Below are 14017 nucleotides of genomic sequence, written 5' to 3' on the forward strand. Positions count from 1 at the left end.
CTTCCGCATTTAACCCAACCCCTCTGTATCAGAGAGGTGAGGGGGGCTGCCTTAATCGACATCCACGTCTTCGGCGCCGGGGGAACAGTGGGAACGACAGAATTTTACCTTGTCGTCTCGGGGATTAACCTTTCGGTTACTGGCCCAACGCTCTAATCACTTGACTAATGGATGGACTATTATAAGGAAACCAGAGAAGTACCTTCCATAGCTACAATAAGTAAACTGGATAGGTAACCACCTTATTTGTTAATATGTAACCATATGAATTGCCCTGACGCAGTCATCGTGGTTGTTAAAGGATCACATCCAATGCTGTCTGATCTATTGCTGATTAGAGCTCTTCAGAGGAACGTTATCATGTTGCTATGTTCAGATGAAGTATAGTTTATGGCTGTGATGTCAACAGAGATACAGATATATTTCAAGCCAAGTTTTTTTTCTCATAGTACGACTTGAAAAAGAGAATAGAAAATGGCTAGGTGCAAAACAGACTGCGTTGAAAAGCCTATAGCTAGGGGATTTGAAATACTTGGGGGCTTTGTTGGTAGACACCCCTGGTGGTTTTTGATTCTTCCCATGTTCATTTCTGCGGCACTTGGCGGAGGATTTTACTTCCTTGCGGACAGAGAAGCAAATGGCATTGAAGAGATGTTTACTCCTATTAATGGACCGGCCAAACATGAACGACAAGTAGTCAAACAGTACTTTCCACAGAGTGATAGTCACTTCTCTCGTTTGCGACTCTATACTGAAGGGACCTTTGCATCTCTCATAATTGTGAAGTCTGGAAAAAATATCCTCACATCTACTGCTTTTACAAACATATTTGAAATGGACAGAATTGTATCAAGCATGACAATTGGTGCATTCACTTTTAGAGATCTATGTGTTAAGAAAGGTGGTGAGTGTGTGTCAAATTCAATCTTTGATATTGTAAAAACTCCTAATGATGTTACCACAACAACGATTAACTACCCATATAATGGCACAATTTTCATTGCATCTGAAATTGGTGGTGTGAAACTGAAAAGTGGATTTGAAATTGAAAGTGCAGAGGCAATTAGACTATTTTACTTCTTAAAAGAAGACAACCAAACTAGAAATACCATGTGGCTAAAGAAGTTTATAGAGACTGCTTCCAAGATGAAAAAAGAAGAAGGCGTGAGTACAAATTTTAAAAATGGTCAATTTGTGTATGATGGGTGTTTTCTCACCAAGTGACCTGCAGAATTGATCACACTCCACATTAAGCTCCATATAAACCATGTAGTGTCATGATGATTTGATTATTTGAATATCTTGAGTTGTTTTACTAATATGTTAACTGGATATCTGATATTTGTATATTCATATTTGTCTTTGCAGATGACAATATCTTACTTTACATCCATATCAAGGGAGGAAGAGTTTGAGAAGAGCTCTGACTCAATCATTCCTCTCTTCTCATTGACATATGCCCTGGCCATCAATTTTTCTATCATATCTTGTTTGAGGTATGTTTTGTAACTTTTCCATTTCAATACCATTCAAAAAGGATCAGTCAACATAGGACACCTCAATTGAAAATCATGATAACAGTGTTCATTAGGTCTATCTGAAGCTAGATTTGGGTCCCAAATCAGGCTAATCCATAATGTGACTGCATTAGTGATTTTAAGGCATATCAGAGAGCACTAGGTCTACCTATCAGCATTTACCTACAGGGACGAATGTTGTGTTTTTCTTCCCTAGGTTGGACTGTGTGAGGAACAAGGTGTGGGTGGCAACCTTTGGTGTCCTCTCAGCTGGTATGGCAGTGCTGTCCAGTTTTGGGTTGTTGCTGTACTGTGGGATGCCCTTCGCCATGACTGTGGCAACAGCTCCATTCCTGATTCTGGGTAAGCTTACAAACTCTCATTGTTATACAATAAACCCAGTCCTTAATTTGAGCCGGTGTGGTGATACTAAGGATTTGTCACCAAAGATGGTTTGTTTACATAGCAGGTTAGGAAACCTAACGTAGCAGGTAAGGATAATTAACATGGCAGGTTAGGTGAATTAACATGGTAGGTTAGGAGAACTAACACAGCAAGTTAGGTGAATTAACGTAGCAGGTTAGGATAATGAGGTTAAGGTTAGGAAACGGGGTTAGGTTTCGCTAGAATGCTACAGTTGTCAATGACGCGGCCACTAGACAGAGCTGTAAGCCTACTCCATATAGCCACAATGGTAGAAACGTAAACAAACCATCTGTGGCACAAATCATCTATCATAACATCGGCCCGGGCTTATGGTTGGCGCAACATCGTAGCTAGCCTATGTTAAATTGAGACCAACGCATAGTCCTTGCTGTGTTGAGAGAGAGAAGCGTGCCTGTGTCTCTCACAGAACTAGAATGAGATTAACTTTCTATGATTGCTCTCCCTCTCTGCTCTGATAGACATGAGTCTGCAACATTTATCTCTCCAGTGTAGCACTTCATCGTTTATTTCCTTATAGAATCATAGCCGCAGGAAGTGTGCTGGAAGTGCTACAGCACCCCTGATAAATTAAAATACATTTGTTTTCGAAGTTTTAGAATTACTGCTGTCTGTTCAGGAAGAAATGTAATAAATCATAATACTACTAATACTATAATACTAGTAGAATTAATAGTAGTAATAATAATAATACCAATAAATGTAACAATAGTAGTAATATTAGTAATACTACAGAGTAAAACTACAGAATACTACTAATAGGCCTATAATTTAGCCATAGAGGAGCAATAGCTTCTTTTAAAAAAATAACCTAGCTGTGAATTGTGTGTAGCTCAATTACAAGGCATAGCCTACAGTCAGGAACGCGCGGCAAATCTGTCAGTGAACAGCATACAGCCGAAACAGGCCTTTCGCAATATTTCAAATACAATTGCAGGAAAACACATGTTGGAAAGCAAATGGCTCCTGTTGAAAAGAGAAGACACTAATCTGTCTGTAGGCTACTAAAATATTTTAGCAACTTCCAAATAGGCTTATTGAGCAAACAGTAGCCTAGGTACAAAGTAAAACAAGAGGAAGATCCCACTGGGCACACAGTGGTTGAATCAACATTGTTTTAACAGAATTTGTCTACATATCGTGACGTGGAGTTAACATGGAAAATACATTGGATTTGAAAAAAGTCATCAACCAATACTGTTTTCATCTCATTTCAACCAGCGTTGTAAACATTGAAAATTCCACAAAAATCTTTTTCATTCTATATTCAAGATGGTTGAAATTATATAGAATTTTAGATTTGATTAGACACATTTTATTTGAATAAACGTCATTGTTTCAATGTCATGCTATCAACCTAAATAATGAGGTATATTGAAATGAAACGTGAAGCCACAATCCAATGATTTCTGCCTGAACATTGACTCCTACGGGTACATTTAAGTGCGGCAGGTAGCTTAGCGGTTAGAGCGTTGGGCCATTAACCAAAAGGTTCCCTGAGCTGACAAGATTTTTATCTTTGGATATTGTCTTGTATATGAAGGATGGCTGGTTGATTTCACATTGAATTATATACATATTATAAGAATATACATATTCACATCTCCATCCCAACCAATAATCCAAGTTGAAGAATAGGACCAAATAAAATCACATTTTGGGTTGAGATGGAGACGTGAATCCAACATATCAATCATTAATCTGAAAAACTGGATATTGAATTGTGAACGCAACCAAATATCAACATTTAAAAGAGATGTATCTTCTGTTTGGATAGTGTACTGTATATTATTAATAACATATTAAATATTCAAAAGGTAAAAGTGTATTGTTATTAATATCTTGAATTTGGGACCTTATTTATAGGGCTAATAGTAACTACTTCTAAACTTCCAAATATTCAATAAAGCTTTACTATTTTAATGACGGTGTCCTTTGAGCAAATCATATGTCAATGTAGCCTACAAAAACCCATCCTCACTCCGGATTTACTGAGCTTGATCAATTATGACAAAAACAATGAATATCTGTTTCCCTAAGAGTTGTGCAAGGTTGGTAGAATTTTATGGAAAATGATTCACAGCTGTAATGGCTGCCCTTCGTGCTTCCACCGAGTATTACCTGTGGTCCCGTGTGGCTCAGTTGGTAGAGCATGGCGCTTGCAACGCCAGGGTTGTGGGTTCAATTCCCATGGGGGGACCAGGGTTCAATTCCCACGGGGGGACCAGGATGAATATGTATGAACTTTCCAATTTGTAAGTCACTCTGGATAAGAGCGTCTGCTAAATGACGTAAATGTATTAACTCTGGGGGTGTGAAGACATATGCAATCAATTTTCTTTAAAAATATATATTTTATGTTCTATAGGATCTCTAGATTTGTAAGATCGCTAGAATTTTAAGACAGCAAATTGAAGAAAGTGCAAGGAATGTTTAGACTTTCACTATTTAATATAGGATGAAAACGATTTTTAAAGTTTGCGTAATTTTCAACTCAATTTCAACATAAGTGGGATGCCATCCCAGTAAGTAATATTTCAACATCTCCAGTGCCTACTTGATTGCTAGACATTCTTTCTCCACAGTGGAATATCTTTGTTCCCGTAGCAACAGCTTCCGGCTAATGTATACGACTGGGTGTTCCTCACCTTCTTGTAGCTGTGATAGGACGACACCCAACCCTATTTCGGACGGATCGGTCTGTACCACCAGTGGTTTGGAGAAGTCCGGGGTCACCAGCATGGGTCCAGAACACAGTGCTCCCTTTAGGTCCTGGAAGGCTTTCTCCGTATCCTCAGTCCACGTCACCTGGGTGGGCAGACGTCACCTGGTCAGATCTGTCAGAGGGCTGGCTAGAGAAGCAAGTGGGGGATAAATCTCCTGTAGTAACTAGTCAACCCCACAAACGTGCGGATCTGCTTCTTTGTTGAGGGGGCGGGGCCAGTCCCGAATCACCTCCACTTTCTTCACCTGGGGTTTTACACTTCCCCTCCCGATCGTGTACCCCAGGTACTCAGCCTCCCGTAGGCCGAGCCGACATTTCCTTGGGTTGGCAGTAAGGCCTGCAATACAACGTTCACCTGGTTTAGATGGGTCTCCCGCTCGCTCCCATGGATTACAATATCATCGAGGCAGGCCGCCGCGTACTCGCGATGGGGACGGAGAACCCGGTCCATCAACCTCTGGAAGGTGGCCGGGGCCGTGCAACCCAAAGGGCAGCTTCCTGTAGTGTAAGAGCCCGTCAGGGGTGGTGAAAGCAGTTTTCTCCCTAGCCTAGGGAGTTAAGGGCAGCTGTCAATAACCATTCGTCAGGTCGAGCGTGCTGATAAATAAAGAGTAAAGAGTAGACTACATCATATGCATTCCATTTCTTTAACAAATTCACATGGTAAATTTCTCCCTAGAAATAATGATTTTTTATTTAAATAATAATTGTGTCCTTCAAACTTTGCTTTCATCAAAGAATCCTTCATTTGCAGCAATTACAGCCTGCAGACCTTTGGCATTCTAGTTGTCAATTTGTTGAGGTAATCTGAAGAGATTTCACCCCATGCTTCCTGAAGCACCTCCCACAAGTTGGATTGGCTCGATGGGCACTTCTTACGTATCATACGGTCAAGCTGCTCCCACATCAGCTCAATAGGGTTGAGATCCGGTGACTGTGCTGGCCACTCCATTGTAGATAGAATACCAGCTGACTGCTTCTTCCCTTAATAGTTCAAGCATAGTTTGAAGCTGTGCTTTGGGTGATTGTCCTGTTGTAGGAGGAAATTGGCTCCAATTATGCGCCGTCCACAGGGTATGGGATGGCGTTGCAAAATGGAGTGACAGCCTTCCTTCTTCAAGATCTCTTTTACCCTCCCACTTTACCACCACCAAAGCACCCAAGACCATCACATTGCCTCCACCATGCTTGACAGATGGCGTCAAGCACTCCAGCATCTTTTCATTTTTTCTGCATCTCACGAATGTTCTTCTTTGTGATCCGAACACCTCAAACTTGGATTAGTCTGTCCATAACACTTTTTTCCAATCTTCCTCTGTCCAGTGTCTGTGTTCTTTTGCCCATCTTCATCTTTTATTTTTATTGGCCAGTTTGAGATATGGCTTTTTCTTTGCAACTCTGCCTAGAAGACCAGCATCCCGGAGTCGCCTCTTCACTGTTGGCTTTGAGACTGGTGTTTTGCGGGTACTATTTAATGAAGCTGCCAGTTGAGGACTTGTGAGGCATCTGTTTCACAAACTAGACACTCTAATGTACTTGTCCTCTTGCTCAGTTATGCACCGGGGCCTCCCACTCCTCTTTCTAATCTGGTTAGAGCCAGTTGGCGCTGTCCTGTGAAGGAAGTAGTACACAGCATTGTACAAGATCTTCAGTTTCTTGGTAATTTCTCGCATGGAATAGCCTTCCTTTCTCAGAACAAGAATATACTTACGCGTTTCAGAAGAAAGTATTTGTTTCTGGTTATTTGTAGCCTGTAATTGAACCCATAAATGTTGTTTAACTAGGCAAGTCAGTTAAGAACAAATTCTTATTTACCGGGGAACAGTGGGTTTACTGCCTTGTTCAGGGGCAGAACAACATATGTTTACCTTGTCAGCTCAGGGAATCAATCCAACAACCTTTCGGTTACTGTCCCAGCGCTCTAACCACTAGGCTACCTGCCGCCCCGAAATGCTGATGCTCCAGATACTCAACTAGTCTAAAGAAGGCCAGTTTTGCTTCTTTAATCAACACAACAGTTTTTAGCTGTGCTAACATGATTGCATAAGGGTTTTCTAAAGATCAATTAGCCTTTTAAAATGATGAACTTGGATTAGCTAACACAACGTGCCATTGGAACACAGGAGGGATGGTTGCTGATAATGGGCCTCTGTATGCCTATTTAGATATTCCATTAAAAATCAACCGTTTCCAGCTACAATAGTCCTTTACAACATTAACAGTGTCTACACTGTATTTCTGATCAATTTGATGTTATTTTAATGGATTTTTTTTTTTTGCTTTTCTTTCAAAAATAAGGAAATTTGTGACCTCAAACTTTTGAATGGTAGTGTACATAGTTATTCTGATGATTATGTGGCAACTGAATTGATGTAACAACCTGTTAGTCAGGTTAAATCAATGTATTGAAGTTTTACCCTAATTTCAATGTTTACAACGCTGGTTGAAATGAGATGAAACAGTACTGGTTGATGACTTTTTTCAAATCCCACGTATTTTACACGTTGATTCCATGTCACAATACGTTGGCGAATTGCGTTGAAACAACGTTGATTCAACCAGTGTGTGCCCAGTAGGATAGGTTTTCGGCACGAGCGCATCGGCCCTCGCTGGTGAGTGAGCTGCACATCATTGTGTGAGTGAGTCAGTGAAACTGGAAAGCTTTTTCAGGACTATATTATTCAAGATGAGGTTGTTTTTACTGATCTCAGTTTGTCAGTATCAACGTAGCCTGTCATTTCCATCCTTTGTTTGGCATTACAAATATTCTGCTAAAGTCTCCAGTCATGTAAAATTATTAAGAATTGGATGAAATCCATTTAATAAAGGCTAATTCTTTCCCCGGACTTTATAGGCAAAAAATGTTCCCCATATGTGCAATTTCTGTAAGCGCCTCTACTCTACTGCTCTTTACGAAAACGCAATGATATGCATGCAATGCTTTATTATACAATAAATAAATATTTATGCATTCCGGTACCTCACTTTCTGTTCCGGCACCTCCCAATTTACCTGTACTCTGATGTGATCACATAAATGAACACCGGTATAAACTAGGTTTGACATTTTATAAGAGAGTGTATTTTCTCCACAGGAATTGGTGTTGACGACATGTTCATCATGATTTCCTGCTGGCAGCAGACTCAAGTTCATGACAACGTAGAGGACCGTATGGCAGCTACATACAAAGAGGCAGCTGTCTCTATCACCATCACAACACTAACTGATGCCCTGGCCTTCTATATTGGTCTGTTAACTCCATTTGGTTCTGTACAATCCTTTTGTATGTATACTGGCACAGCTGTCCTGTTCTGTTACTTGTACAATATTACCTTCTTTGGTGCATTTCTGGCATTGAATGGGAGTCGTGAAAAAGGCAACAGACACTGGCTGACATGCATGAAGGTTCCAGAACCAGAGGAGAACTCTAAAAAGTACAACCTCTGCTGTGTAGGAGGGGCATATGATCATGAAACGGGAAAAGAGGAAGTTATGCCAATTAACAACTTCTTTAAGATGTACTATGGGCCATTTCTAACAAAGACTTGGACCAAGGTGTTTGTGATCCTGCTCTATGCTGGATATTTGGGCTCAAGTATCTATGGTTGCTTCCAAATCCAAGAAGGCATAGACCTTAAAAACCTAGCAGCTGATAGCTCATATGTGGGTAGCTATTACGATAATGAGGACCAATACTTTTCAGAGTATGGTCCAAATGTTATGGTTGTTGTGACTGACAGTACGTTTCAATATTGGGACAAAACTGCTCGAAAGCGTCTTGATAATTGTCTTGAACGCTTTGAGAGTCTAACGTTGGATGGTCGATCATTGGTTGCAAAAAATATGACTCTTTCTTGGCTTAATGAATATGTGAAAGTTATAAATCCAAATAACGAAACCATTTTCATGGATAGTTTACCTGCGTTTTTACAACGATCAGATTTCACACAAGATGTGAATATTTCAAACAAAGTCATAATTGCCTCGCGTATGTTTATTCAGACAATCAACGTCAGTACAGCCGTTGATGAAAAGAACATGTTGAATAAGCTTCGAGAGACAGCTAATGGTTGTTCAGAAAAGTTGGTTGTTTACCACCCTGCTTTCATATACTTTGACCAGTATGCAGTCATTGTTAGTAATACCATCCAAAACATTGTAGTTGCCACTCTTGCCATGCTGGTGATCTCCCTCATGTTGATCCCCAACCCCATATGTTCTCTGTGGGTGACCTTTGCCATTGCCTCTGTCATAGTGGGTGTTGCTGGTTTCATGGCATTATGGGATGTCAATCTAGACTCTGTATCCATGATCAATCTTGTCATCTGCATTGGTTTCTCAGTGGATTTTTCTGCTCACATTTCCTATGCTTTTGTCTCTAGCAAAGAGGTCACCGCTAATAAGAAGGCTGTAGATGCTGTCTATCACTTGGGGTATCCCATCATACAGGGAGCTGTGTCTACTATTTTAGGAGTGGTGGTGCTGTCTGCTGCTGAGAGCTACATCTTCAGAACCTTCTTTAAGATCATGTTCTTGGTCATTTTGTTTGGGGCGGTCCATGGTATAGTGTTTATCCCAGTGTTTCTGACCTTCTTTGGAATCTGCGGAGGCAAAGTCAGTGATAAAAAAGATGATGGTAGGTCTAACACCTTGTCTCAAAGTGGTCAGATGTGTGTCACCCAAACCACAGGTGATTTCAACATGAAGAATATGCGTGAATTAAGGGCTGTAGCAGCTAATTCAAATGTAAGGTCAATCAGTTCTAACCAAAGCTCACATTATTATTCACATAGTGTCAACGGGAAATCTAATAGTGCTTACGAAAACATTGAAGACTGCCCCTAAAACTGTTGTCTTGAGGCCAGATTTACAAGGCATTTCCACTGTACCTGTTTTTTTGTTTGTATGGAATTAATTACATATTAAAGGTAGAACAAATGGGTTAAAAACAGTACAAATAACGTTTACAAGAGGGAATAACCTATTATGGTCAAGTGTAAATGAACACACATTCATGTTTTACCTTTGTTTTATTTCATTCAGCTCTATGCTGATGGGGCCAGTACAGTAGTTCAAATCAAATGTCAATTGCCACATCCGCCTTATCACTGATTCTGTCATTAATTTTGTTTCATGTAAAGTACTGTAACATAAAATGAAATGTTCATTTGTTCATAATTGTGAAATCGGATAAAGATGTTTCAGTTGTGTTTTTAATAAAGAAATGAAGGAATTCCAGGTAGACTTTTTGATGATAGATTTAGGTAGCAAGAATGACTAAAGTCTTCTCAGTGACAGATTGTTGCCAATATCCACACCATATGGCCTATACATTAGATGCAAATGCAGAATAATTTCATACATTTTAAATAAAAGTATTAACTATTAGGCCTTATTTTAAGGTAGATCCTTCCACACTTTCTTTAAAATGTGTAGTGAGGACAACATTTTTGTTTTATAACCAAAAGTTTTGTTAATCAAGTAGGTACATGATGATATACGGTTGTATTTTGATCCAGTCTCACAAGTTAGTCAGCATACCACAGCGGATCAAGACAGTTCACTCCAAAATCAAAGTCTATCAGATGTTTTCAGACATCTGCAAAAGTGTTGTTAAAATGATGCCATTCCCAAGGCCATCTGTATCTTTCAATACAACATGAATGAAAATGTTAGTAACTTACAATTTCCTGTTTTTAGTCTGTGCTTATCTTTTCCGTTCATTTGGGGGTAAGGCATATTGATGAATTTACAGACAACCAATGGTGTGGGACGTTTATTCGTCTTGACTTGAGTATTTGAGGTCATTAGACAAAAGCATCTGACCTTTTTGGATGGTTCAAAATTACAGAAAACAAACATTCCTTGCAACTTGAAGTTAGGGCAACTGAAGTTAGGGTTACATTTTGTGTGTGTGAAATAAGAGAGTAATGAGGAATTAAAAATAATGTGGCTTCACAGCAAAGTAGCTTCTAATTTGGACAATGACAATGACTGCTACACCTGGCTACCAGCGGAGCCTTGTCTGGCAGCGAAACAGTTCATTCAGCCTCATTTACTGCATTTAAAAAAAACATAGCTGATATGGCTGACTTGCTTAAACAAATGTGGTTTCTACTGATTGTTGAAATGTACAAACTATGGCATAAGGGAACAACAAGCAGATAAGAGGCAATCCGTCATTTCGATTAAGACATTAATGAGCGAGTGGCGACGGACGTAGTCAATATAACTATTTGTTCAGCACTTTTGAAATGTCCAGCGACAGAATTCAGAACTGGGCTGTTCTTACAGTGTACTCCCTGTACACCAAGTCAGAACCGTAGGATAAATAAAGGGGGTATCTAAGCTGACAATGAAAGCTTCTACAATATTCAATTATTACATTTCTTTAAAACAGGTTATAGGCTACATGTGGACCACCAACTTAGAACAGTAGGCCAAACTAAAATAGACCAAATTATTAGGGTGAGGCACATTGAACACCGTTTGGGTCTTTGTGTTAAATAAGCTTTTAATTTGACACGTCAAATAACACAATTCTACTATAGAATGTTGTGTGTGCTGAATTTGCACGTGCAAGTCAAGCACCACCACTACTATCAGTAGCACTGTCAAAGCGGTACAAAAAAAGTCTGCAAACAAGCACACACCGGCCATGAACGATGTGTTTACAATACCGCGTTGGTAAAAATAGACCAAATTATTAGGGTGAGGCACATGGGCTAACAGCTTACTACACAACATACACATAGCATATACATATCTCCCGTGCATATTACATCATTTATGCAGCAGCATAACGTTACAAGACGTTTTTGGACTTACCTTGTGCTGTTCCCACTTAAACAGGAAAGTGGAGCGGCGGTCCTGGCGTTGGCAAATCTTGTCATCAAAGTCTGGCATTCTCTGGATTTATGGTGGGAACTCTGGAAAAAAACACACAGTCACTCCAATGACTAGCAGACTAGTGGTTGCTTTGCAATTCTATCAGTTAGCCACTAATTCCTTCCAAACCACTCATTGTTGAATTTGCGATTTCCAACTTGTTGTGTAATGTTTATGTCCAATAGCCGATGAGTACCGATACGTTTTATCTGTAATTTATCTTCATTATTTCTCTTCATATGACAAGGATTTAAAAGGATTTGCCAGTAGATTGTCGGCTTGATTCATGATGATGACTGCGAGCTAAGATTTTGAAAGTAAGATGTTGACATGATCAGTCCAAGCAAAGCTACTGTACATATAACATGATTTGACGTCATTTTATCTGTGGCCAATGACCATGAGCCTTATTGGAAGGGCTCTTCTAATGTAACTCTATGGTAGGACCCAAAGGGCTTAAATGTTCGATGTCTACCCTTACTAAGGACTTAGACTTGGCCTGTGACGTAGTGTCCCCATAAGTGATAGAAAACTGAGCCAATCACGGCGCAATGTTCTTATTTTCTCCTGGCTTGCCCCACCACCACTGAAAGCACTGAGCTAGGCTGAAACACCTGCATTTTGGAGCTGCCTTACTCAAGAAATCAAAAAAGAGACCATGTTTGTATGCGGCTTTATTAACTCAAATGAGTTATATATTTTTTTACATTATTTGCAAACTGATATGTGACACGTATTAATGCCAAAATAACATGCAAAATAGGCAAGCCCCCACCCCCCCAAAAAAGAAAAAATATATATATAGAGATATTTTTTGGGGGTGCTAAACATGTGGGGCTCAAAACAGGTGGGGCTCTGCCCTGAATGACGGGTCGCCACTGCTCATGTCATCTACAGATCGGAATGTCCACAGTGCCAGGTGCTCTACATTGGATGGACAAAGAGAACCCTTCAAGACCGCTTAGCGGAACACAAGCACGCCGTACGGGTAGGCAATGAAGACTACCCCATTGCAAGGCACTACAAGTCCTTACACCATGGCGATCCTGCCTCCCTACAAGCTATGGGTATTGATCATATTCCGGCCTCTATTAGAAAAGGGGACCGTCTTAAACAGTTAAACCAAAGGGAACATTTTGGGATTTACAAACCAGGCCACTAAGTACCCGGGTTGAAATAAAGATATGGATTTCTCACCTTTCCTGTAGGGTCGTGAGAGGTCCATTTGCTCTAATCTAGTGGACATTTTGCTCTATTGCCCTCAGCTATGTTTAGACTGTTGTGGTCCATGTCTGCTGTGATCTAGTGTACTGTAAAATAGATGGCTCTCCTATTCGTAGCACTTTGCCCAGTCATATTCAAGGTTAGAACTACCTTTCTAGGGGTTCTTATGCTTCTAGCCTTGATTTGCATTTTGATAACATATCTACAGTACTTCACTTTTTTTATTTTTTTAAAATTTTTATCCCATTTTCTCCCCAATTTTCGTGGTATCCAATCGCTAGTAATTACTACCTTGTCTCGTCGCTACAACTCCCGTACGGGCTCGGGAGAGACGAAGGTCGAAAGCCATGCGTCCTCCGAAGCACAACCCAACCAGCCGTACTGCTTCTTAACACAGCGCGCCTCCAACCCGGAAGCCAGCCGCACCAAATGTGTCGGAGGAAACACCGTGTACCTGGCCCCCTTGGTTGGCGCGCACTGCGCCCGGCCCGCCACAGGAGTCGCTGGAGCGCGATGAGACAAGGATATCCCTACCGGCCAAACCCTCCCTACCCCGGACGACGCTATGCCAATTGTGCGTCGCCCCACGGACCTCCCGGTCGCAGCCGGCTGCGACAGAGCCTGGGCGTGAACCCAGAGACTCTGGTGGCGCAGTTAGCACTGCGATGCAGTGCCCTAGACCACTGCGCCACCCGGGAGGCCGTAGTATTTCACTTTTTAATGTGTATAGTATTGCTTATCAGGTTTGATTGGAAAAAGCTGTTTGAAAGAGGACATTGTATTATCATAGCTTTGTACTCCCTGATGAAGGCCATGCAGCTGAAACACGTCAGATCTTTGTTGTTTTAATCTTTGTTTCTGTTGAACATGCCATGAAGACATTTTTATTAAGTATATGAAGAGTGCCTTCTTAATATTTGCACATTATTCATTTTTTAATTCTTTAAGCTCTGTGAAGTTGGTTGTTGCTAGGCAGCCATATATTTTTTGAGCTGATTTAAGTCAAAACTGTAACTAGGCGACTCAGAAACATTCAACGTCATCTCGATAAGCAACTCCAGTGTATATTTGGCCGTGTTTTTAAGGTTATTGTCTTGCTGAAAGGTGAATTTGTCTCTCAGTGTTTGTTGGAAAGCAGTATGAACCAGGTTTTTCTCCAGGATTTTGTCTGTGCTTAGCTTTATTCCATTTCTTTCCATCCTAAAAAACTGCCTAGTCC

The 14017-nt window shown here is 40.5% G+C and overlaps 1 protein-coding gene across 2 annotated transcripts; it reads left to right on the top strand.

The window, feature by feature from the left end:
- Positions 1–71: 71 nt before the first annotated feature.
- On the top strand, positions 72–9919 carry LOC129859272 (patched domain-containing protein 3-like). 2 transcript variants are annotated; one of them, XM_055928828.1, is made up of 4 exons: positions 186–1164; positions 1369–1496; positions 1735–1880; positions 7781–9919. In XM_055928828.1, exons 1-4 carry the CDS (start codon positions 475–477, stop codon positions 9529–9531), a joined length of 2715 nt encoding a protein of 904 aa, XP_055784803.1. In that variant the 5' UTR covers positions 186–474; the 3' UTR covers positions 9532–9919. The 2 variants fall into 2 exon arrangements, with proteins under 2 accessions (XP_055784805.1, XP_055784803.1); XM_055928830.1 differs by lacking the exon at positions 1369–1496 and having other exon boundaries at positions 72–233.
- Positions 9920–14017: the final 4098 nt, after the last annotated feature.

This window comes from Salvelinus fontinalis, chromosome 7 (assembly GCF_029448725.1).
Source record: "Salvelinus fontinalis isolate EN_2023a chromosome 7, ASM2944872v1, whole genome shotgun sequence".
NCBI classification, from domain to species: domain Eukaryota; kingdom Metazoa; phylum Chordata; class Actinopteri; order Salmoniformes; family Salmonidae; genus Salvelinus; species Salvelinus fontinalis.

Coding starts and splice junctions, on each gene's coding strand:
- LOC129859272 (XM_055928828.1), top strand. CDS start 475: ATGGCTAGGTGCAAAACAGACTGCGTTGAAAAGCCTATAGCTAGGGGA. Junction 1,497..1,734: donor TCTATCATATCTTGTTTGAG/GTATGTTTTGTA, acceptor TTTCTTCCCTAG/GTTGGACTGTGTGAGGAACA. Junction 1,881..7,780: donor AGCTCCATTCCTGATTCTGG/GTAAGCTTACAA, acceptor TTTTCTCCACAG/GAATTGGTGTTGACGACATG.